The sequence below is a fragment of the Carlito syrichta genome, unplaced genomic scaffold, assembly GCF_000164805.1.
Source record: "Carlito syrichta isolate Samal-C Ts95f unplaced genomic scaffold, Tarsius_syrichta-2.0.1 Scaffold312002, whole genome shotgun sequence".
Taxonomy (NCBI): Eukaryota; Metazoa; Chordata; class Mammalia; order Primates; family Tarsiidae; genus Carlito; species Carlito syrichta.
The window spans coordinates 127,796-150,205 of record NW_007256098.1 but is presented as its reverse complement, the minus strand read 5'-3'; the positions used below and the strand labels follow the sequence as shown (position 1 = coordinate 150,205).

Here is a 22,410-nt window from a genome sequence, read left to right as displayed (position 1 = left end):
AAAAAAAAAAAAAAAAAACCAAAGGTCTCACTTGAGAAGCTCTCCAAGCCCACCTGCTGTTGTTTGTTGGTGTTTTGCCTTTGGTTTGTTTTATTCTGCTCAGCCAATTTCTGTTTTTTCTTTTTCAGTGATGATCACATAAAGTTCTTCTGCTTCCAAGTACTTGAACATCAAGTCAAATACAAGTAAGGCTTTCCTCACTGTTTGGACTCTAAGATTTGTAGAGAGAAGCCATTTTTAAAATTTAGTTTTCTTCTTCTTTGAGAAAACCATAGCACAGACTGTAAATTGATCGTGTACAAGTTGTATCTAGGTCATAGATGTTTTGATGTACCCCAGAGTGCTTCAGAAGTACTAAGTTGGTTGGTTGCATGTAAAAGTCCAGCCATCTCATAGAAAAGGCTGGATTTCCAGCATCTCTGGGAAGATCAGAAGATGTGGTGACGGCAGGCCTGTCTCCCACTTGCCTGGCCTCTCTTAGAGTCGAGGGCTGCTTGCTAGCAAAGCAGAAGTGACGACTCTACTGAGGGGATTCTTAGTTCACCTACTGGTTTATTCTGTATATGGATCACAGACCTCAGACACAGGTGTCTTTTCATTTGGAAAATTATGTAGCTGTCGTTGTGTTTCAGTATGAATAAAACCACAGATTCAACGAAGGTTGATAGTCCCTGCCTGCCTTGTTCATTCTTACCTTTTTCTTAAAAGCAGTGATGAAAGGCATTATCAGCTCATTTTAGGAAGCTTTAGGTAATTGGGAGCTGTACGTATTTTGCCTTTTGGATAGACAAGGCTGTTACTGTTAGACCCACCGATATCAGACATGGCCCTGACTCTTTGTTTTGCATAGATACTCAGAGCTCACCACCGCCCAGCAGCAGCTCATTAGGGAGACGCTCATAGCTTGGCTTCAAGCTCAGGTAAGATAGTGATTTCATTCGGGTCCTTAGATTTCCAGATAATTGAACTCATTTTTGCAAGAATTTGCAACTTTGTCTGAAAGATGTTGATTATTTATCCTCCCGTAGCCTTTTAAAAAAGTGCTAGTTTTGAAGGTCGTGGGTAGATGGAAACTTAGCAATCATTTCAAATTATATCAGTAAGTGAAATTGTCATACTTTCCATGACACACTGTGAAAACTTTGGTTTTGCTTAATTTATTTAATTTATTAATTAATTTATTGAATTGTAGTCTTGCTCTGTTGCCCAGGCTGGTGTGCAGTGGCATGCTAACAGCTACTATAACTTCAAACTGCTGGGCTCAGGCCTTCCTTCTGCCTCAGCCTCCCAAGTAGCCAGACATAGGCATACACCACCACAGCCAGTTAACTTTTTTGTTTTATTTTAGAGACGAGGTCTCACCAGGTTGCCCAGGCTGGTTTTGAACCCCTGAGCACAAGCAGCCCTCGCTTCTGCCTCCCAAAGTGCTAGGATTACAGATGTGAGCCACTGCTCCTGGCTGAAACTTTGTTTTTAAAGTGTAATTTTTATTTAACTACTTGACAAAATCTGCTTTTCTGTTTGACTCTTAAAAGTGAGCCCTCCTCAACAACCTGTTCACAGAGCCCTGTTCAGAAGGTGGTCATTTTGGGTTTTTCCTTAGGGACCAAGCAGATAGAAGAAAAATAATTAAATGTCTTTTTCTTCTTAGAAGTGCATGAGAACTATCAAATGCCACACCTGAGGCTTTTCTGTAAAAGTGTGAGATGAAAAGTTACCGCAGAGCCTTTGTTTCCTTGTTGTTGACCTGGCTGGTCACAGAGAGCCCTGGCTAACTTTAAAACTTCTTTTTTGCCTGGCTCCTCTGGGCCATGGTGAAGGGTGAAGGAGTTTCGCCTCTGATGATGACATGTGCTTCTGAGTCTCTGCAGTTTACATTCCATTTCATGGGCTGTCCCTCTGTTTGTCAGATGCTGAGTCCCCAGCCAGAGAAGACCTTCATACGGAATAAAGCTGCCCAAGTCTTCGCCCTGCTGTTTGTTACTGAGTATCTCACGAAATGGCCCAAGTTTTTTTTTGACATTCTCTCCGTGGTGGACCTCAATCCAAGGGGAGTAGACCTCTACCTCCGAATCCTCATGGCCATCGATTCAGAGCTGGTGGATCGCGATGTCGTGCATACGGCAGAGGCATGTAACTCACCATGAACTTTTCATTTTCAACATGAATTTTGTAGGACATAATGAACACGTAATAAAAGAAATAGGAATTCTTGTTTTTTTCCTTTTCTTTTTTTTTTTTCAGTTGGAGTCTCCATCACCCAGACTGGAGTGCAGTGGCACCATCATGGTTACCCTAGTGTCAACCTGCTGGGCTCTGGCGTTCCTTCCACCTCAACCTTCCATGTAGCTGGAACTACAGGCGCACGCTACCGCACCCAGTTAATTTTTTTTTTTTTTTTGTAGTGATGAGGTCTCACCAAGTTACCCGGGCTGGTCTCAAACCCATGGGCTCATGCAATCCACTCACCTCAGCCTCCCAAAGTGCTGGGATAACATTCTGAGCCACCGAGCCTGGCCTGGTTTTTTTGTTTGTTCGTTTGTTTTGAGTAGGGGTCTCTGTTGCCCAGGCTAGAGTACAGTGGTATGCTCACTGCTGCCACAACCTTGACCTGCTAGACTCACATGATCCTTCCTCCTCAGCCTTTCTACATCCAGCTAACTTTTTGACTAATTGTAGAGACAATGTCTTGCCAAGTTACCCAGGTTGGTCTCGAACTGTGGGCTCAGGCAATTCTCTTGCCTCAGCCTCCCTAAATGTTGGGATTACAGGCATGAGTCACCATGCCCGGTCACTTATTTTTTGAGGTAAACTTTCTTCAGAATAATTATAAGACCAGGCACAGTGGTGAAAGTCTGTAATCCCAGCACTTTAGGAGGCCAAGGTAGGTGGATTGCTAGAGGCCAGGGGTTTGTGACCAGTCTAGGCAACATAATGAGACTTCATCTCTACAAAAAACTTAAAAAGTGAGCTGGGCCTGGTGGTATATACCTGTAGTCCCAGCCACTCAGGAGGCCGAGTGGGAAGGATTGTTTGAGTCCAGGAATTAGGGACTGCAGTGGCCTGTGATCATGCCCACTATACTTCAGCCTTGGCGACAGAGTAAGACCTGGCTCAAAAAAAAAAAATCATTATAAGTTTATTAAGTGTTTTGAATTTTATTTTACAAGAACAAGCTTGATTTTTTTCAGATGTAGTTTGAAATTAAAATGTTAGCCCGGGTGTGGTGGCTCAAGCCTGTAATCCTAGCACTTTGGGAGGCTAAGGCAAGAGGATTGCCTGAGCCCGTGGGTTCGAGACCAGCCTGGGCAACATGGTGAGACCTTGTCTCTACAATAAATCAAAAATTAGCTAGGCATGGCAGTGTGCATGTGTAGTTCCGGCTTCTTAGAAGGCTGAGGTGGAAGGATCACCTGAGCCCAGCAAGTCGAAGCTGCGGTGGCCGTGAGTGTGCCACTGCACTCCAACCTGGGCGACAGAGTGAGACTCTGACTCTCAAAGAAAAAACCAAAAAAATAAAAAATTAATAATTTTAAAGCTTTGAATTTTTTTTAGTGGTGTAAATACTTTCTTTAGTAAAATACACGCATCCATTTTTCCTTTGACTTTGTTGGGAAACGTCGTCTCTGTTGAATGCAGCCATGCCGTCCCTTCGCGAGGCGGAAGCTGCTTGGGGGTCAACGCTGCTGCTTGTGTGTGTTGTCTCTCTCAGTTCTAGCACTGTGTTGGCAGATTGGGAAATGACTGACCACATGCTTTGCATACTAAGCAGGCTTATTGATAGCTTGTCTTTAATAAGAAATTAACTGGCGCTGAGGAATAGAACGGAAAGAGGAAAGCCAAAGAATCACAGGATAAGATTTTAGAGCTGATAAGCAGGAACTGCCAGTGGGGAATGTGTCAACAAGCCTGAGGTTCATGTTGAGGAAATGATGTACAACTGTCTTCAGACAACGCCAGGTTTCATGAAGTCATATACTCTCTCTGTTTGGCATTTTGTATTTCAGGAGGCTCGTAGGAATACTCTTATAAAGGATACCATGCGGGAACAGTGCATTCCGAATCTCGTGGAATCGTGGCACCAAATCTTACAAAACTATCAGTATACTAATTCAGAAGTGACATGCCAGTGCCTTGAAGTCGTTGGGGCCTATGTCTCCTGGATAGACTTATCCCTCATAGCCAATGACAGGTAAGTGTGCCTGTGATGAGCCTGTAAGATATCGTGTCAAAGATGAATAAATTTGGAAACGTGGTAACAGTTTCATTCCTTTTGCCAGGTTTATAAATATGCTGCTAGGTCATATGTCCGTAGAAGTTCTACGAGAAGAAGCATGTGACTGTTTATTTGAAATTGTAAATAAAGGAATGGACCCTGTTGATAAAATGAAACTAGTAGAATCTTTGTGTCAAGTTTTGCAGTCTGCTGGGTTTTTTAGCATTGACCAGGTTAGTAAATTTATATATAAAATCTTAAACGTTGTTAGAACAAACTAGGATAGGTGGTAAGTTAAATGTAATCATAGCCTTTTCTTTTTCTTTTCTAATTGTTAGAAACCCTCTTGGATTATAATAATAAACCACTGCATCTAGAAAGCCTTGATGTTCTCTCTAGCATTTGCCTTGGGGAGTAAATTCTGTCCGTTCTTAAACTTGAAAGACTGGGCTAGGGCCTGCAGTTGTGTGTTTCTTATAAACACCTAGTCCTGCGCTGTGCATCTATGGTAGAATTGTCAAATGACTATTGTCAGTTTGAAACTGAATCCTGTGATCGGCCCTTGATTCAGCTGAAGTTCAGTGTCTCCTCTGGCTCTTGGGTGGGTGGCTTCAAATGGATATCTGTCTCGGCTGCTGACAGGAAGAAGACGTTGACTTCCTGGCCCGCTTCTCTAAGCTCGTGAACGGAATGGGGCAGTCCTTGATCGTCAGCTGGACTAAGTTAGTCAAGAGTGGAGACATGGCGCATGCTCAGGAGGCCCTGCAAGCTGTTGAGACGAAGGTGGCACTCATGCTGCAGCTGCTGATCCATGAGGACGATGACATTTCCTCCAACATCATTGGGTTTTGCTATGATTACCTTCAGATTCTAAAGCAGGTACGGTCTTGTTTTACTGTTTGTTTAGTCGACAGTACAGAGCCGTCATGGAGAATCGGAAAATGCAGGAAAAAGGAACTGAAGAAAATAGTTGTAATTCTTCTACCCAAAGACATTTACTTTAAATATCAGCATATTTCCCCCTTAAAAAAAATACTTAGGCTCAGCTGTCATCCCAGTGGCTCAGCTGTCATCCCAGCACTTTGGGAGGCCGAGGCGAGTGGATTGCCTGAGCCCACGGGTTCTAGACCAGCCCAGGCAACTTGGTGAGACTCTGTCTCTACAATAAATGAAAAATTAGCTGGGCATGGTAGTGCGTGCTTGTGGTTTCAGCTGTTTGGAATGCTGAGGCAGAAGGATCACCAGAGCCCAGTCGGTCGACGCTGGGTGGCAGTGAGCATGCCACTGCACTCCAGCCTGGGTGACAGAGTGAGACTCCAGATGAAAAAAAAAAAGCCAGAAAACAAGCGGCTAGGCTCTAAAATCCAGTAGACTAACAAGCTTCAGAGTTCATTATAGACTTGGGTTATTTTTTTTCCTTTCTTTGTTTACTGATTTATTGTAGATACAAGGTCTCACTATGTTGTTCTGGCTGGTCTTGAACTCCTGGACTCAAGCAGTCCTCCCACCTCAGCCTCCCAAAGTGCTGGGATTGCAGACTTGAGCCACCACACCCAGCTTTTTTTTTTTTTTTCATTTTGAACCTCATCATGTTTTTATTTTTAAATTTTTAAAAATCTGATGCTGCCTACAGATCATCTTGTTTCTTTTTTTTTTTTTTTGAGTTGGAGTCTTACCCTGTCGCCCAGACTGGAGTGCAGTGGCCGCTCCCAGCCACCGCAGCCTCGACCTGCTGGGCTCCGGCGATCCTTCTGCCTCAACCTTCCGAGTAGCCGGAATTACAGGCATGCGCTACCACGCCCAGCTGATTTTTTGATTTATTGTAGAGATGAGGTCTCGCTGCCCAGTCGGGTCTCGAACCCGCGGGCTCAGGCAATCCACTCACCTCAGCCTCCCAAAGGCGCGCCATTACAAGCTGAGCCACCGAACCCGGCTGATCATCTTGTTTCTAAACAAAGAATGGAGCAATTTAAGAAATTGGTGACTTCTCACTATGACAATAGATGAGGGAGCCATTTCTATTTTATTTGCACTGAATTAATTCAATCAAGTCACGCTTAAAATGATTAATCTCCAAAAATAGATTTTATTTCTGTTTTATTGTAATAAACGTAACATATGTCTGCATACATACTTTAAGAAATTCTAGGTGTGCTCACTGCTGGCAGTCCCATTGATAATTCTCTTACTGGGTTTCTAGGCTTGTTTTCCTTTGTTGAGATGAGGTCATCCTTTCCTGTCCTTGTAACCTGCTGCTTTGCTGAATATGCCATATGTGTCTTTAAAAATTGGATTCACCTACATGTCAAGTTACTTACTAGACGTGGAGTTCGTGCTAGATTTTAGGTTAGATACATTATAATTGTAGACAGGTACTGGCTGACTGCTCTCCAGAAAGGTTGTGTATGTTTTAAAAGGTCATCATTGATTAGCAAAATATTCGGATCTGCAAGTCTGACTTTAGAAAACCTAATAAGTTACTGCTTACCTTTTAACAGCTTACAGTACTCTCGGATCAGCAGAAAGCTAATGTAGAGGTAATTGACTTCTTTATGCTTCTTTTAATCCTTTGACGTATTTTGTCTGTGTCATCTGCCTTGAAATGTAGTTTAATCTCAAATTAAGAAGCTGTTTTATTTGTAGGCAATCATGTTGGCCGTTATGAAAAAATTGACTTATGATGAAGAGTATAACTTTGAAAATGAGGTAAGAAATGAGTCTTAATTTTGTAACTTATCAAATTAATATTGCATATTATTTTGGAGCCCGCTTCAACATGAAGTATCTTTTTTATTTTTTTATTTTTGAGTTGGAGTCTCACTGTGTCGCCCAGGCTGGAGTACAGTGACATGCTCATGGCTACCACAGCCTCAACCTGCTGGGCTCAGGTGATCCTTCCATGTCAGCTTTCCAAGTAGCTGGAACTACAGGCATGCACCACCATGTCCAGCTAGTTTTTTGACTTATTGTATAGATGATGTCTTGCCAAGTTGCTCGGGCTGGTCTTGAACCCGTGGGCTCAGGCAGTCCTCTCACCTCGGCCTCCCAAAGTGCTGGGATTATATGTGTGAGCCATCACGCCTGGCCTAAAACTCCCAAGTTTTATTTTATTTTTTTATTTTTATTTTGGGAAAACATGATTAGATGAATTCATTAATGGTGGCTTCAAGCTTTTCTTACTAGTTCCAGAAAATTCACCCACTTTTTGTACCTTTTTTAACAACTGGAAGGTTGGCATACATTTGACTTCACATTCTGAAGCACATCCTGACAGTCATCCACATCCACTTTGAGGAAACCACACTGGAATACTTTTCAGAGAGAGAATGGAAGAAAGGTTTGATTGATTATTTTGCAAAGCCCACACCACGTGGCTGAGAAGTCAAGTACAAGTGTATTACCTGCAGCTTCCAAGGCATCCTGAAAACAGGCCTTGTTATTGATCTGTTTCACCATTTTGGCTGTTAGAGTCTGGGGACCGACTGTAGGAACCAATGTAAATGGATCCTGAGCGCCTGACCGAGCTTCCAGAAGCCTCTTAATGCTTCATTTTTAATGTTTTGTTCTTTAACAACCCTTTAAAAAACACTTTGTAGCATTTAACTTAGTGAACTATTGAAGACATTATTGGCACTGTCTACTTTGTATTTAATAGGAATGCTGAACCTCAGGTCAGAATTCTGGAAGGCAGAGTGGAGATGGTACCCTCTGGACTTGTTCCAGCTAAACATCTTGCCCAGGCTTGGGAGTGGGTCAGCTTCCCAGGAAGCCCGAGAGGCAGCAGGTGTTGTTAGGTGTTGTGTGACAGCATGTGCTGCTGGGCTGTGTACTTGATGGTTCTGTTCCTAGCCCAGGCATTCAGAATTCCCATGAAGGATCATGGTGGTAATGACCACCACATTGTGCCCGGGAGTGTGCCAGGCCCCTGACATTTATCATCTCCAGTCGTATGGTGTCATCACCACTTTTTACAGTGGACACTGGCATACAGAGGATGAATTTGGTGCCAGAGGCCTCAAAGCCCATGCTGGCTACGACGCTTGTCCTTAATCTCCTTACGCTGTTTCTGGCTCTAGGCTTTTGAGGCCAAGGGCTGTGGTGTTCAGAAATACTTATTTGTGAGCAGGAGGGGAGGAGTTACTAAGCATAGTAAGCTTTCCTATTTAGATATTGATGAAAAAACAGAAGTATGAAATTTATAAATGCAGAAATCTACAGAGGAACCAAATAATTACATGAATTGTAAAGTCTTCTACGTTTTTTAAATGAGGATTTTTATCCTGTTGTTTCCTAGGGGGAAGATGAAGCCATGTTTGTGGAATACAGAAAACAACTGAAGCTATTGTTGGATAGGCTTGCCCAAGTCTCACCAGAGTTACTGCTGGCTTCTGTTCGCAGAGTGTTTAGTTCTACACTGCAGTAAGTTTGTTATTCTTTTTGTAATAAGCCAGCTTCTTTCTTTCGCTTTCTGATGGTGGTCTAAAATCAGTGATTCATAGAATTACCCTGTTACTTATTAAGATCTTAGTGTATCTCTGGAAACCGTAATGCACTTTACTTGGATCCTTGGTTTATCTTGATTCTTTCGACTTTTGTGAAAATGAACACTTGCTTTGACTGTAATCTTTTTTTTTTTTTTTGAGTCGGAGTCTCACTTTGTCGCCTAGGCTGGAGTGCAGTGGCATGCTCACAGCCACTGCAACCTCGGTCTGCTGGGCTCAGGCAACCCTTCCGCCTCAGCCCACCAAGTAGCCGGAACTACAGGCACATGCCACCACGCCCGGCAAATTTTTTGATTTACTGTAGAGATGAGGTCTCACCAAGTTCCCAGGCTGGTTTCAAACCCATGGGCTCAGGCAGTCCTCTCACTTTGGCCTCCCAAAGTGCTGGGATTATAGGCATGAGCCACTGCGCCTGGCCTGATTATAGTAATCAAAGAGGACTTTGTTGGTGTCTTACCTTGTGCTTGGCTAGTTGCATCGAAGTTGAGGTTCAGATCTCACTGAGATATTGTACCTTGGTAGGAACTGGCAGACGACACGGTTTATGGAGGTTGAAGTAGCAATAAGATTGCTGTATATGTTGGCAGAAGCTCTTCCAGTATCTCATGGTGCTCACTTCTCAGGTGATGTTTCAAAAGCTAGTGCTTTGCAGGATATGATGCGAACTGTAAGTATACTGGAGATCCTTCATTTTGAATATGATTTTCGTTTTCACTATGAGCTAGTGGGAGTTCCTTGGTTGTTAGAGCTTAGTGTGTGTTGATTTGGGGCATTCAGTGCCACAGTGGGTCAGAGCCGGCTCCACCTCTCTCCTGCAGCTGGTGACATCGGGGGTGAGTTCCTACCAGCACGCCTCCGTGACGCTAGAGTTCTTTGAAACTGTTGTTCGATATGAGAAGTTCTTCACTGTTGAACCTCAGCACATTCCATGTGTACTAGTAAGTAGGCGTTCTGCTCTGGGCTCTTGCTGTTTTCCGTGTGTTTCAGCAGATCGGGTTCTACCTCTCTGTCCTCTAGCACTTCTTAAAGAAAGCAGCTCTGAAAAACTCTTAATACTCCAAAACTAACCCATCCCCTGTTTCTTTGGGATTTTTTTTTTTTGAGTTGGAGTCTGACTCTGTCGCCCAGACTGAAGTGCAGCGGCCACTCCCAGCCACCGCGGCCTCAACCTGCTGGGCTCCGGCGATCCTTCCTCCTCAGCCTTTCAAGTAGCTGGAACTACAGGCGCGTGCTACCATGCCTGGCTAATTTTTTGATTTATTGTAGAGATGAGGTCTCGCCTGCCCAGGTGAACCCGCGGGCTCAGGCAATCCACTCACCTCAGCCTCCCAAAGGCACGAGATTACAGGCTGAGCCACTGAGCCCAGCTGCCCCCCCCCATTTCTTTTAAGTGGCTGCTTTCTGTCTAGTCAGTCCTCGAGGGCTTGCTTGTATGTAGTGTGGGATTTCTTGTTGTACATTCCTGGTGCCTGCCTTCTAGGAGCTAAGACGTAAGATGTAATGTGAACAAAAAATGTAGCATGACAGCAGCTTGAGCGAGTGTGGAAAGGGTGAAGTTTCTCTGTCTCTTTAGATGGCTTTCTTAGATCACAGAGGGCTGCGGCATTCCAGTGCAAAAGTCCGGAGCAGGACGGCCTACCTGTTTTCCAGATTTGTCAAGTCTCTCAAGTAAGTATAACACTTCAGCCGTTAGGTTTATCTCTTTATTTCTCAAGTTATTAACTAGACGGATACTTTTCTCAGAGCCGCTGGTAGGTTTGTTTCTCCCTGTTCAAGTCATGCTTATCAGGTGGGTGTTCCTTTTAATGCCACACCTTCTTTCCCACTCATCAGTCAGGTCCTTTTTCAGTATAAGAAGCAGTCAGCTTGCATGCTTTTGATAGGCTAATGCCTGTCCTCACTAATGATATCCGCTAGTCACTTAACCAACAGTTTTATTGCCATGGATCACTCTATGGCTTCTTGGAAATCCTGGAGAAGATATTCCTTCAAAGTACAGGTTTTACCTATTCTGTTTTGTGTTATTCTTGGCTAGTACCATTTTTTGGTATGAAAGCTACTTATTGGGCTTATAAGGTTGTAAGTCACCTTGACCATCTGTCACTACAGAGCAGACAGAGGCAGTTGTAAAAAATTAACCACAGCTAGTCTTAGATAGATGTGACTGACCTAGAACAACTTTTTCGGGTTCTGTCCTAAAGGAGGATTTTGTATCTTAGCACTTTTTTCAGCAGATATTTAGTTGTGATTTTCCTTTTTGCTGTTTTGCAGTAAACAGATGAACCCTTTTATTGAGGACATTTTGAATAGAATACAGGATTTATTAGAACTTTCTCCACCTGTAAGTACTTGTCCTTTTAAGATGTTTCCCCAAATGTCATGGAGGCCGCATATGCTGTTAGCCTTACCTTGTGGGCATTTTACAGACTTGGTGGAGGCAGTGTGTGTGTGCAAGAGTTCTGTTTACCAAAATTCTGTTGATACAGCAAAAAACCTAGAATTAGAAAAGAATCAAGAGTTGACTGATAAACTTGGCAGCACTGAGGATACTGTTAATTGTTGGTGAAGTGTTTTATGGAGAAAATTCAGCTTCCAAATTATTCTCTAATACTACAATTATATTAGCTGTTTTTAACAACTGCTACTATCAGACTAAAGTTCTTCTGTGTAACTTTAGGCTTAGGGTAAAAAAAAATTAAATGCTGATTGAGTTCTGAATATTATGGTGTTTGGGCTATAATCCTAAATGTTGAAATCCTGAAAGAGCAAAATCCCTAAAGTGGAAAAATTCTGAAAATCACCATTCTGAAAGATCAAAATTCTGCAAATATAAATCTGGAAAAAGTAATTTTACAAAATTCTTTAAAAGACATTGAATAAGGCCAGGCGTGGTGGCTTATGTCTGTAATCCCAAAACTTTGGGAGGCCAAGGCAGGAGGATTACTTGAGTCTAGGAGTTCGAGACCATCCTGGGCAACATAGTGAGGCCTCATCCCTGCAAAAAATGAAAAACATTAGCTGGGCACTCAGGAGGCTGAGAAAGACATTGATTTACGTTTCTACAAGGGGATTTATTTAGTATGTACAAATAGGACAGAGCACTTCATAGGCCACTTGACACAATAAAACAGGCAAAAATAACAGGTTTTTGCAAGCATAGACACTCAGGTATACAGATGGCAGTCACATGGGTAACAGGAGCAGGCGAGCCGTATTCAGCAAGAAATGGGTCAAAGAGTGAAATGATCAAATGCCTGTCACTGTGGGGGTAATTGTGCGTGCCTGGCTCTCTAGCTGCAGTCGTTAGAAATACCTGAGTTTTATGAGGAGATTGGTCAGAACCTCAATGAGTCATCGCTGCCTGTGCAGTCGCCCACCAAACTGAGATCTCAAGACATTTGTGTGCCACACGTGCAGATGGAGAAAGTCTTACAACACAGGAGGTCTTATGGAACACGTTGTGGTCATGCACTCCCGTGGAGTCAGATTTCTGCTATCCAAGGCAGCAGGAGAAATGTCTGTCCCCGCTCTCAGGGACCAGTTCGCCATCTGTGCTTGTCGTCTCAGGTCCCCTGCCGGCTGGATGGTACCTGCCAGCACTGAGGGCAGACCTGCCCCGCTTCTTTCAGACGCCCCCATTCCCTCCGTGGCACCCTTGCAGACATTTAGCATTATGCTTTTCTAGGTGTTTCTTACTTATGTACTTATTGTTTAAAATAGCTATAACACTCTAAAATGGGTCTTTTAATATCCAAATTTACACCTCAAATTAAGTCCAGAAGTGTACCCTTTGTCAGCTTGGCACCCACACGCATCTCCTTAAGCCATACTTAATTTCCAAATAAAGACAATAATAGCAATAGTTCCGCCAAGCAGGGATGTTTTCTCTTTCAAGGGACGCAGAATTCTTTTATATAAAACCACCACATGATCCTTCTGTTTGAAGACTAGGTTTTTATGTGATTTTTTGACAAGGAGCTTAGTGTTGGCCCTAGAGGAGCCTCTGATCCCCTCCCCTTTGGCACCTCTGAGTGCTTAAATGTGAGAAATAAAAAACCCATACGTGGCATGTTGGCTTGTGTAGGAATGAGATTTATTGTTTTCATTGTCAGTCTTATTTTCATAGTCCTAAAGTAACAGGTGGTTTGTGTGTGTGTATATGTGTGTGAGTTTTCTTGATGTTAAACCCTTAAATGCTTGAAGATATAAATTGCATGGCCTTTGTGCAAATACTCAAAGCATTTTTGTACACCTCATATTTAGATTCATAACAATCTTATAAATAAGATTCTTACAAAAGGAAGGAAGTTAGAAGGCTAGCTGTCAATTATATGACCACTTGCAAAGTCTTGTCAGGGCTCAAATTAGAACTGTGCTCTTTTGACTTCTAATTCAGTTTTCTTTTCATTACGTGGTCCTGGAAAAAAATTTGTTTTTTTACGTACTTGATCTGTGAGTTGATGTGATAAGATTATAGTTCCTGTTTCTCTTGCATGCTTTCTGATTAAATGAGAAGAACTCAGAAAAGAACTTTAATAAGGCAAAATTCCATCCTAGGAGAATGGTTACCAGTCCTTACTGAGCAGTGATGATCAACTGTTCATGTATGAGACCGCTGGAGTGCTGATTGTCAACAGTGAATATCCAGCCGAAAGGAAACAGGCGTTGATGAGGAATCTGTTGACTCCGCTAATGGAGAAGTTTAAAATTCTGTTAGAAAAGTTGATGCTGGCCCAGGATGAAGAAAGACAAGCATCTCTTGCAGACTGTCTCAGCCACGCGGTGGGGTTTGCCAGGTGAGCGGGATCGTAATCAGAGTTGTCAAGTGTGGCTCTACACTGAGTACTCATTTGATGCTTTTGGGGGACGGGCTCATGCATTTGTGTTTCCACAGCTGTACGTCCAGAGAATTGCCCTAATCTTTTTCTTCTAAATCCAGTGAATTAGAAGGCTTAGCTGAAGGAAGAAGGGGATAGTCACATACCATTCTGCATTTTTGCCTTGACAACTGTAAATCCGTAACTGTTTGGATTTCTTTGGTGTTGCTGGGTTGTGTATTTAAGGGGATTAGATAAAGTGTTTACATTCCAATGACATACTGGGACATCTTGGTTTAGTCTTGGTTACCTTAGAGAGAAGATCCTGAGACTTCTCTTAAGCTGTGTTGTGTCCTGAAGACCACCACCCAAGCGGTCACCCCCCATACTTTTTATTGACAAGCAATAAGTAAGAACATTAAAGTTACAGTGATTGCTGATTAGAAGCTACAGAAAAACTGTCCTACAGACGATTTTCGAGCAAGAGCTAGATGTTTGAGAGATTGTAGCAGCAACTTGATTCTGAAAACTATTTTCTAAATTTAAGTGGGTAGTTTGCAGATTGTCTAGCACAGCCTAGTCATAGTAAGTGGATTTTCTTCCTCAACGTCCTTTGTCAGTAGGACTTTATTTAACCCTTTGCACTCAGATGTCCTCGCTCAGGGGTCATAAAGAGATTGCTGGTGATTGTATAAGACAAACTCTTACTTCAGTTTGAACCTTTTTGTTCTGGAATGGCACCTGGAAGCCATCGTTGGCAAATGACCATATTAGCTACAGCTGGAAGGAATTGTGATGTGGAAAATGAAGATGAGGCTTTTTAGTTCTGTCTGTTTTGCAACTCGTTGTGCATTGCTTTTGAATACCCATCACACTTTTAAAGGATAAAGCTAAATCCACGCTCCGATTTGTGCTTGCATACAGCCGAACCAGCAAAGCTTTCAGCAACAAGCAGACTGTGAAGCAGAGTGGCTGTTCCGAAGTCTATCTGGACTGCCTGCAGACCTTCTTGCCGGCCCTCAGCTGCCCCTTCCAGAAGGACATTCTCAGAGGTGGAGTCCGCACCTTCCTCCATCGGATGGTCATTTGTCTGGAGGAGGAAGTCCTGCCGTTCATCCCATCTGCTTCAGAACACATGCTCAAAGACTGTGAAGCCAAAGACCTCCAGGAGTTCATTCCTCTGATCAACCAGATCACAGCCAAGTTCAAGGTACCATGGCCTTCAACGCCTGAGGACTGCCTTGCTTGCAGATTAGATGGATTTCGCTTCGGATGTCTTACGGGTTTTGCCCTTGGCTTTTTGTTGTTGTTATTGTCGGAGTCTCCCTCTGTCGCCCAGGCTGGAGTGCAGTGGCACGCTCACGGCCACTGCAGCCTCCACCTGCTGGGCTCAGGCGATCCTTCCACCTCAGCCTTCCAAGTAGCTGGAGCAGCAGGCATGTGCCGCCACGCCTGGCTAATTTTTTGACTTATTGTAGAGACGAGGTCTCACCTGATTGCCAAACCCACAGGCTCAGGCAGTTCTCTCGCCTCCACCTCCCAAAGTGTTGGGATGACATGTGAGCCACTGCGCCCAGCTGCCTTTTTTTTTTTAATGTGAGTTACTTGAGGGCATGAATCATGTGTATTTTTATTATCAGCAGCGTCTAGGCCTGACAGACAGGTCATGCTTACTACAACTTTTAATAAAAACAGATCTTATCTGCTCTTTGTTGCAAAAGAAAAGAACTAGCCTGCTGTTTTAGAAAAGCAAATAAAAGACCAGGCATGGTGGCTCACACCTGTAGTTCCAGCTCCTTGGAAGACTGAGGTGGAAAGATTGCCTGAGCCCAGCACGTTGAAGCTGTGGTGGCAGTGAGCATGCTACTACACTCTAGCCTGGGCGACAGAGTAAGACTGACTCAAGAAAAAAAAGAAAAGCAAAGAAAATTAAAACACTATTGAGTACTAAATGTCTAAAGAAGTAAGTAAGAAGCACTGTAATTTGGGTGTCTAAGAAGCAGGAGTTTAAAAGTAATTTTATGTACAAGGGAATTTAACCCCGTTACAACCTAGCTGAGTGACTAATACTTACGTAGTACTTTCTATGTAAGTAGATGTCATATGCTATAGTTGAAGAAACAGAGGCACAGAGAAGTCAAGGGATTAGCCCAAGGGCATAGAAAACCCAGGAGTTCATTTGCAAGCAAGCTCTGAGAACATGCTACTAAAGGATATTTTTTACCTTCGTTCGTGTTCAAAAATAAAATCCTGCCACAAGAGTTTAATCATATGCATTGATTTAAAGCTTAGGGATAGAATTTGTTTTTTGAGAATTGACATTTGAAAATCTTCCCTGGTAATATGTCTTCCTTAGCCTCAATCTTAAGCTGTAGGAAATGAGATGCCCTAAATGATCTCGAGGCCTTCAGCAGTGTTGATGCTATGTAGATTTTTGTCTTAATGTTGATACTTACTGGGTGAGTTATGAAAATATTTAAGGGGGCGCCCCCCCAGAAGTTGGAATCATCTCTCAGGCCTCTTGTAGTCCAGGCTTCCCTCACTAGGTAAGTATTCAAGGAGCCCATCAGCATCAGTGGACCAGCTGGCGTTGTTGTGAGAGGCTGCGTTCACCTTCAGTGAATATTTTTTCTACATTCTTCCAAGGCACTTGCTGATTCATGATGAGTAATCTACAAGCGCACCTGCCCACACCACGCTGAGTGTTCAGCAATTTTTGACCAAAAACACAGTTGCCACCCTTACTCACTTGGTCTTGCTCCAAGTAACGTTTTTTGTTTCCCTGGATGGAAAAAGCCCTTGGGAAACATTTTGCCCATGTGAAAGAGGTAACGCCTAAAAGGGCAGAAGCGCTAAAAGGCATTGACGAGTACAAAACTGTTTTGAGCAGTGGTAAAAGCGTCTTGATGGGTGTTTTGCTTCAAACGGAGGGTACTTTGTGACTAAAGTTTAAACATGTAAGTATAAACACACAATTTTTTTTTTTGAATTGGAGGCTTCACTCTGTCACCCAGGCTGGAGTGTAGTGGCATGCTCACGGCCACCCTAGAGTCAACCTGCTGGGCTCTGGAGATCCTTCTGCCTCAACCTTTGGGCTCCAGCAGTCCTTCCACCTCAGCCTTCCGAGTAGCTAGAACTATAGGCACCTGTTACCATGCCAGGTTTATTTTTTTACTTCTAGTAGAGATGAGGTCTCACCAATTTGCCCAGGCTGATCTCGAACCTGTGGGCTCAGGCAATCCTCTCACCTCCGCCTCCCAAAGTGCTGGGATGACAGGTGTGAGCCACTTGCCCAGCCTACACAATTTTGCATGAATAAAGTCTGCACCTTTTGAGTCCCCCCTCGTTTACCCTGGAGGCCTTTTTGGAGCACCTTCTCCCAAGTTTCCTCTTCATTTCCATACTCCTGAAGTAGTAATTGTCCTTTATCTTCAGGTACAGGTGTCCCCATTTTTACAGCAGATGTTCATGCCCCTGCTGCATGCCATCTTTGAAGTGCTGCTCCGCCCGGCGGAAGAGAACGACCAGTCTGCCGCTCTGGAGAAACAGATGCTGCGGAGAAGTTACTTTGCTTTCCTTCAGACGGTCACCGGCAGTGGGATGAGTGAGGTGATAGCCAATCAAGGTGGGTGCCTGCTGTGTCCACTCCTGTCCCAGCCACAGGTGTGCATCTATCAGAGCAAGAGCGATGGAAGTCTGCTCAAAGCTTTCACATGTGTTGGCCCCTAGGCTGGTAGTTCACTATTTTCGGGCACTTTCATGGTGAGCACCTTGAGATTCACCTGTATGCACTTCCTTTTTTCACTCTTTTGCCCAGACTGGAGTGCAGTGGCATGCTCACGGCCACTGCAGCCTCCACTTGCTGGGCTCAGGCGATCCTTCTACCTCAGCCTTCCAAGTAGCTGGAACTATAGGCATGCGCCACCAGGCCCGGCTAATTTTTTGATTTGTGGTAGGGACAAGGTCTCGCCAAGTTACCCAGGCTGGTCTCAAATCCCTGAGATCAGGTGATCCATCCTCTTGACTCCACCTACCAAAGTCCTGGGATGACAGGCTTGAGCCACTGTGCCTGGCCTGGGCAGGATTCTTTAATTGGTTCTTGAGCCATGTGAGTAGTGTGGTGGCCAGTTGGCAGAACTGACCAGACTGTTAAGGCTTACAGCCAGTTTACCGTTTTGAAATAAAAAAATGAGAAAACAAAATAGAAAAAAACCAAAAATATAAAAATAGAGGATTCTGCTGCATGAGAAATCCAAGGGACAAGATATCAAAGGAATATTGACTTTTCAACGTTTAATGCTTAAAATTTAGGTGCCTGTTAGTAAAAATCGAGGGATCTTGGCCACTCTGGGAATGCTTTCTGACTTGTTCTTGTGCATGAAGTGAGAATTTCAGGTTGCCTTTCTAGTTACTGTTTTAAACTAAACTCAAGTTTTTCTCTTCAGGTGCAGAGAATGTAGAAAGAGTGCTGGTCACTGTGATCCAAGGAGCCGTTGAATATCCAGACCCGATTGCACAGAAGACGTGTTTCATCATCCTCTCGAAGCTGGTCGAACTCTGGGGTGAGATCACATTGTTCCTCAGCGCTCACTTCCCAGCCTGTCCCAGCACTCTTAGAGATGGAAGGGAAGCCAGACCCTGACCCTGATCCTTACAGAGACAGGAGTAGGCGTTGAATTAATTGGTGAGAGACACAAGATGTAAGTGTGACTTCTCTTGACAGGTGGCAAAGATGGGCCCGTGGGATTTGCTGACTTCGTGTACAAGCACATTGTCCCTGCTTGCTTCCTTGCTCCTTTGAAGCAAACCTTCGACCTGGCCGATGCACAGACAGTATTGGTAAGCACCAACATGTCATATGTTCTTTGTTTTTTGTTTGTTTTTTTAAATTTAGTGATTTCAAATTGGTATTTGAATCGGGATTGTTTGTTTTTGAGTCGGAGTCTCACTCTGTTGCCCAGGGTGGAGTGCAGTGGCACCCTCACGGCCACCACAGCCTCAACCTTTCATGTAGCTGGAACCACAGGCATGCACCACCATGTCCAACTAATTTTTTCTAGTGGTAGAGATGAGGTCTTGCCAAGTTGCTCAGGCTGCTCTCGAGCCTGTTGGTTCAGGCAGTCCTCTTGCCTCGGCCTCCCAAAGTGCTGAGATTATAGGTATGAGCCACTGTTCCCCACTGGATTCATTTTTTAAAAAAGGTTTGATGACACTTTTTGAACTTTTTGTGGATTCTTAATCCAATGGTAAAGTTGAATATGTAAAATTCAGCTCCTTCAGTTTGAACATCTAAGGCTCTTCCTGGGAACATGGAAGGGTGCACAATGCAGATTTTCTTTAAAACTTGATTATTTGTTTTCTCTTGCTACTTGCATTCTGAAGCTCGTGCCTAGTGGTTTTCCCTAACTGTTGCAACTAACTGTCCTTCTTCTCATGTGATCATTTCCCCAAATTTCGTCTTCTGGATCCTTCAGGTCAGACAGGCACCCTTTCTCATTGTCCCACAGCCTAGTGTAAAGCTAGATTTTACCACCATAATTTACTACATTGGGACAAGTTTGTATGTTTCTATTTTCTGTCCAACCCACTCACTCTACCTCCTGTTACCTTTTCTCCATCCCTCCCTTCTTTGGAGCTAAACATTTCCCTAGAAATAATTATTTAGAGATGAATACTTCCCTGGCACTGGCTAGGGTAATAAAGACAAAAGCTAGCTCACTTATCAGGAATTGTCTGTGCTAAAATTCTTCAACTTTTTTCCACAGGCTTTATCTGAGTGTGCAGTGACGCTGAAAACAATTCATCTCAAACGGGTGAGCCTCGTAGTGACACCCTCATCTCATCTTCTAGGTGTTACCATCCTGTTCTTGAAAGCTGTGTCTTGCATGAAATTCAATTGCTTCAGTTCTGGCTTTGGATGTGGGGAGGGGCTAGATGAACGTAGCAGGTCTGTGATTGTCCTTCATGTTTGGAGTGACGAGAGGGTGAGACGTCTGTTTTGGGTTAACAAGGGGTGTGAATGGTCCTTACCAGAATGTCAAGACCCAGACTTCATGACCTTGAAGGCTCCTCATAGCCAGCTCATCTGTCTTCTCAATAGTTCTGGTGGTTAGAGCACGTCACTCCTCTAGCATGTCCTGTTCTTCCCTGTCAGCCTGATGGTTTGTATAAACCATAGGTGCTTCTGGGTGTTTGTAAATAGCTTGAATTGCTTGCCAGCATTTAAAAACGCAAATACTTTCTTTTAAACTAAAAAGTCCTGCCTCCAGCTTCTCTCAAAGTCAGGATGCCCGCACAGGTTGGGTGATCCACAGAGCTGCAGGAGGCTAGCAAGCAGCAGTGCCCTTGCCGCTGGCCCCACATGCTCATGGGAACTTGACTTTGTGATTCTGCTGGAGCCTGGAAAGGTTTGCAGTTCAACAGTGTTTCCTCTGCCTTTGCTTGAGCTAGGGAGAGGGGTGGGGTAGCAGAGGACCTGTGTAAAGATGAGGAAAGCATGCCCCGCTATCTGGGGAGCTCAGAATCCAGGGAGACCAATGTGGAAGTAATCCCCAAGGACTAAGTACTGCAGTGGAGACGTGTGAAATGTTGCCAGGCGAAGGCTGGTGAGCTGTTTTGCCCAAGGGGCAGTGTAACCAAGCCCTAGGGAAGAGAGGGTGCGTTTACAAGTCCGAGTCAAGCAGGTCGATGAAGACAGCTCAGACGTTGCATGGTGGCCTGGTGGGAAATGACAGGCTCATCCTGTGGCTAAAGTATGGAGGCTGGCGTGACAGCTGGCAGCAGGGTTGACCAGGCGGCAAAGCTGTGTGTTCCGTGTCTTGAGCCGGGAAGTCAGCAGGCAGTGGTCTGTAACTTAGCAGGGAAATGTTCAGGGGCTGAAATGGAACCCACTACCGATTATGGAGCCCTTAGTGTGCAGTCAAAGTGAAGTGACTGAGACTTTTTAAGACCAGGACAGAAAGAACCTTGGCTCAAGCAAGAGTCAAGGGAAAGGTAGACATAGAAACAAAGGTGGGGGTTTCAGGAGAGCCCGGGGAGTGGGTCTCTAGAGGTGCCGGGTGGCATCCTCACGTGCTAGAGTCAAGGGGGACCAGGAGGGAGGGAAGGACGGTAAGAATGGGGTCTCCAGCTCAGAAGTGTGTGTCTTGCCCAAATAGCCTGAATTCAGACACACAGAGTTGAGTCAAGCAATCTTATATTTCAAAAGATTTAGCCCGGGCTCTGTGGTTCAGCCTGTCATTCCAGCACTTTGGGAGGCCGAGGCAAGTGAATCACCTGAGCCCACGGGTTCGAGACCAGCCTGGGTAACTTGGCGAAACTTCGTCTTGGTAACAAAATAAAAACATAGCCAGGCGTGGTAGCATGCACCTGTAGTTCCAGCTACTGGGAAGACTGAGGTGGAAGGATCACCAGAGCCCAGTAGGTCAATGCTAGGGTGGCCGTTAGCATGTGTACCACTGCACTCCAGCCTGGGCAAAGGAGTGAGACTCCAATTCAAAAAAAAAAGGAAAGTTTTGTTCATTGTTCTCTTTCTTCATTGTTTGGATGACTCGAGGTGCACGTTTACTTTTCCTGATTTAAAAAACCCTGATCAGGTGGTAACGGTAGGTGGAGAAGGGGCATAGGCCTTGAAGTGAGTGAGAGAGAGGCAGATGGGGCAGGAGGACCAGGAAGGAGGAAGCAGGGCAGCATTGTCCAGTCAGCTAGCAGCAGCTGCCTCTGAGGACATTGTGACCTAGATCCCAGCTGGAAGGTCTGGAGTGAGGGTGGAAGAGGATAAGTCCCCGGAGTCAGAGGCCCACACCAAGGAGAGAAGGGTTGGTTTCTGTTGATTTACCTTCTGTGGGACCAAGGCTGGGGTCATCGGTGTATTAAAGCCTTTAAGTAAGATTACCGTTTAAAAGGGCTGGGCTTGGTGGCTCAGCCTGTAATCCCAGCACTTTGGGAAGCTGAGGCGAGTGGATTGCCTGAGCCTGTTTCCATTTCCCTCTCCGGGTCTTGGCTTCCTCATCTGTCCAATCTGGCTACTGCACTCCTGTTTCTAGTTTGTGAGCCGGAGGAGTAAGGTGTGCTTTTATTGCTGGTATCTTACAACATATCATTTTCTCTATCTTGCTGGTATTGCAGTTTATTTTTATTTTATTTTTTAAAATTTTTGAATCAGGGTCTCACTCTTGTCACCTGTGCAGACTGGAGTGCAGTAGCACGATCACAGCTCTTTGTAGCCTCAACCTCCTGGGCTCAAGCAGTCCTCCCTCCTCAGTCTCCCAATTAGTTGCCACCACACTTGGATAATTTTTTTATTTTTGTTGTAGAGATGGGGTCTCACTGTGTTGCCCAAGCTGGTCTCGAACTACTGGGCTCGAGCAGTCCTCCCTCATCAGCCTCCCAAAGTGGTGGGATTATAGGCGGGAGCCACTGCAGCTGGCTTGTATTATACTTTCTAAAGATGATTGTTGCCCTGGCCACACACTGAGGCCTCCAGAACCGGTATTTGGTTCTGTGCTGAAGCCTTCCCCTTGGGTGCCTCCTGACACCCATAATCCACCCAGTGGCAAACTGAACAGAGCATGGAGCACCTCTCTTTGCTGTTTCCTTTCAGTCTCAACACTTAGGCAGCATGTGATCTCCTGGATCTAGAAAAGTATGTGTTGTATCTTTAGCATACATAACACTAAGTGATGTTGACACAGAGTGAACTCCGTGTACCTGTCTGAGAGCTTTACGTCTCTGTTTTTTTTTTTTGAGTTGGAGTCTCACTCTGCCGCCCAGACTGGAGTGCAGTGGCAGCTCCTGGCCATCGCAGCCTCGACCTGCTGGACTCCGGCGATCCTTCCGCCTCAGCCTTCCGAGTAGCTGGAATTACAGGCGTGCG

The 22,410-nt window shown here is 44.5% G+C and overlaps 1 protein-coding gene and 1 pseudogene across 2 annotated transcripts in view; one reads left to right on the top strand and one right to left on the bottom strand.

Annotated features, from left to right (window-relative positions):
* The window catches only part of XPOT (exportin for tRNA), a 41,557-nt gene that overhangs the window by 8,992 nt on the left and 10,155 nt on the right, over positions 1 to 22,410 (top strand). For both annotated transcript variants that reach the window (XR_002482614.1, XM_008069412.2), the window contains exons 3-21: positions 129 to 185; positions 851 to 920; positions 1,911 to 2,129; positions 4,008 to 4,192; positions 4,281 to 4,449; positions 4,859 to 5,095; positions 6,715 to 6,753; positions 6,860 to 6,922; positions 8,511 to 8,635; positions 9,241 to 9,385; positions 9,537 to 9,656; positions 10,292 to 10,386; positions 10,990 to 11,059; positions 13,276 to 13,514; positions 14,460 to 14,745; positions 16,971 to 17,160; positions 17,981 to 18,097; positions 18,259 to 18,374; positions 19,301 to 19,348. Coding sequence is in view for 1 of the 2 variants with exons in the window: in XM_008069412.2 (XP_008067603.1) it covers positions 129 to 185; positions 851 to 920; positions 1,911 to 2,129; positions 4,008 to 4,192; positions 4,281 to 4,449; positions 4,859 to 5,095; positions 6,715 to 6,753; positions 6,860 to 6,922; positions 8,511 to 8,635; positions 9,241 to 9,385; positions 9,537 to 9,656; positions 10,292 to 10,386; positions 10,990 to 11,059; positions 13,276 to 13,514; positions 14,460 to 14,745; positions 16,971 to 17,160; positions 17,981 to 18,097; positions 18,259 to 18,374; positions 19,301 to 19,348 (2,590 nt within the window). In the remaining variant the exon portion in view is untranslated. The remainder of the gene's footprint in view (positions 1 to 128; positions 186 to 850; positions 921 to 1,910; positions 2,130 to 4,007; positions 4,193 to 4,280; positions 4,450 to 4,858; positions 5,096 to 6,714; positions 6,754 to 6,859; positions 6,923 to 8,510; positions 8,636 to 9,240; positions 9,386 to 9,536; positions 9,657 to 10,291; positions 10,387 to 10,989; positions 11,060 to 13,275; positions 13,515 to 14,459; positions 14,746 to 16,970; positions 17,161 to 17,980; positions 18,098 to 18,258; positions 18,375 to 19,300; positions 19,349 to 22,410) is intronic.
* Positions 7,357 to 7,672, bottom strand: LOC110596657 (annotated as a pseudogene).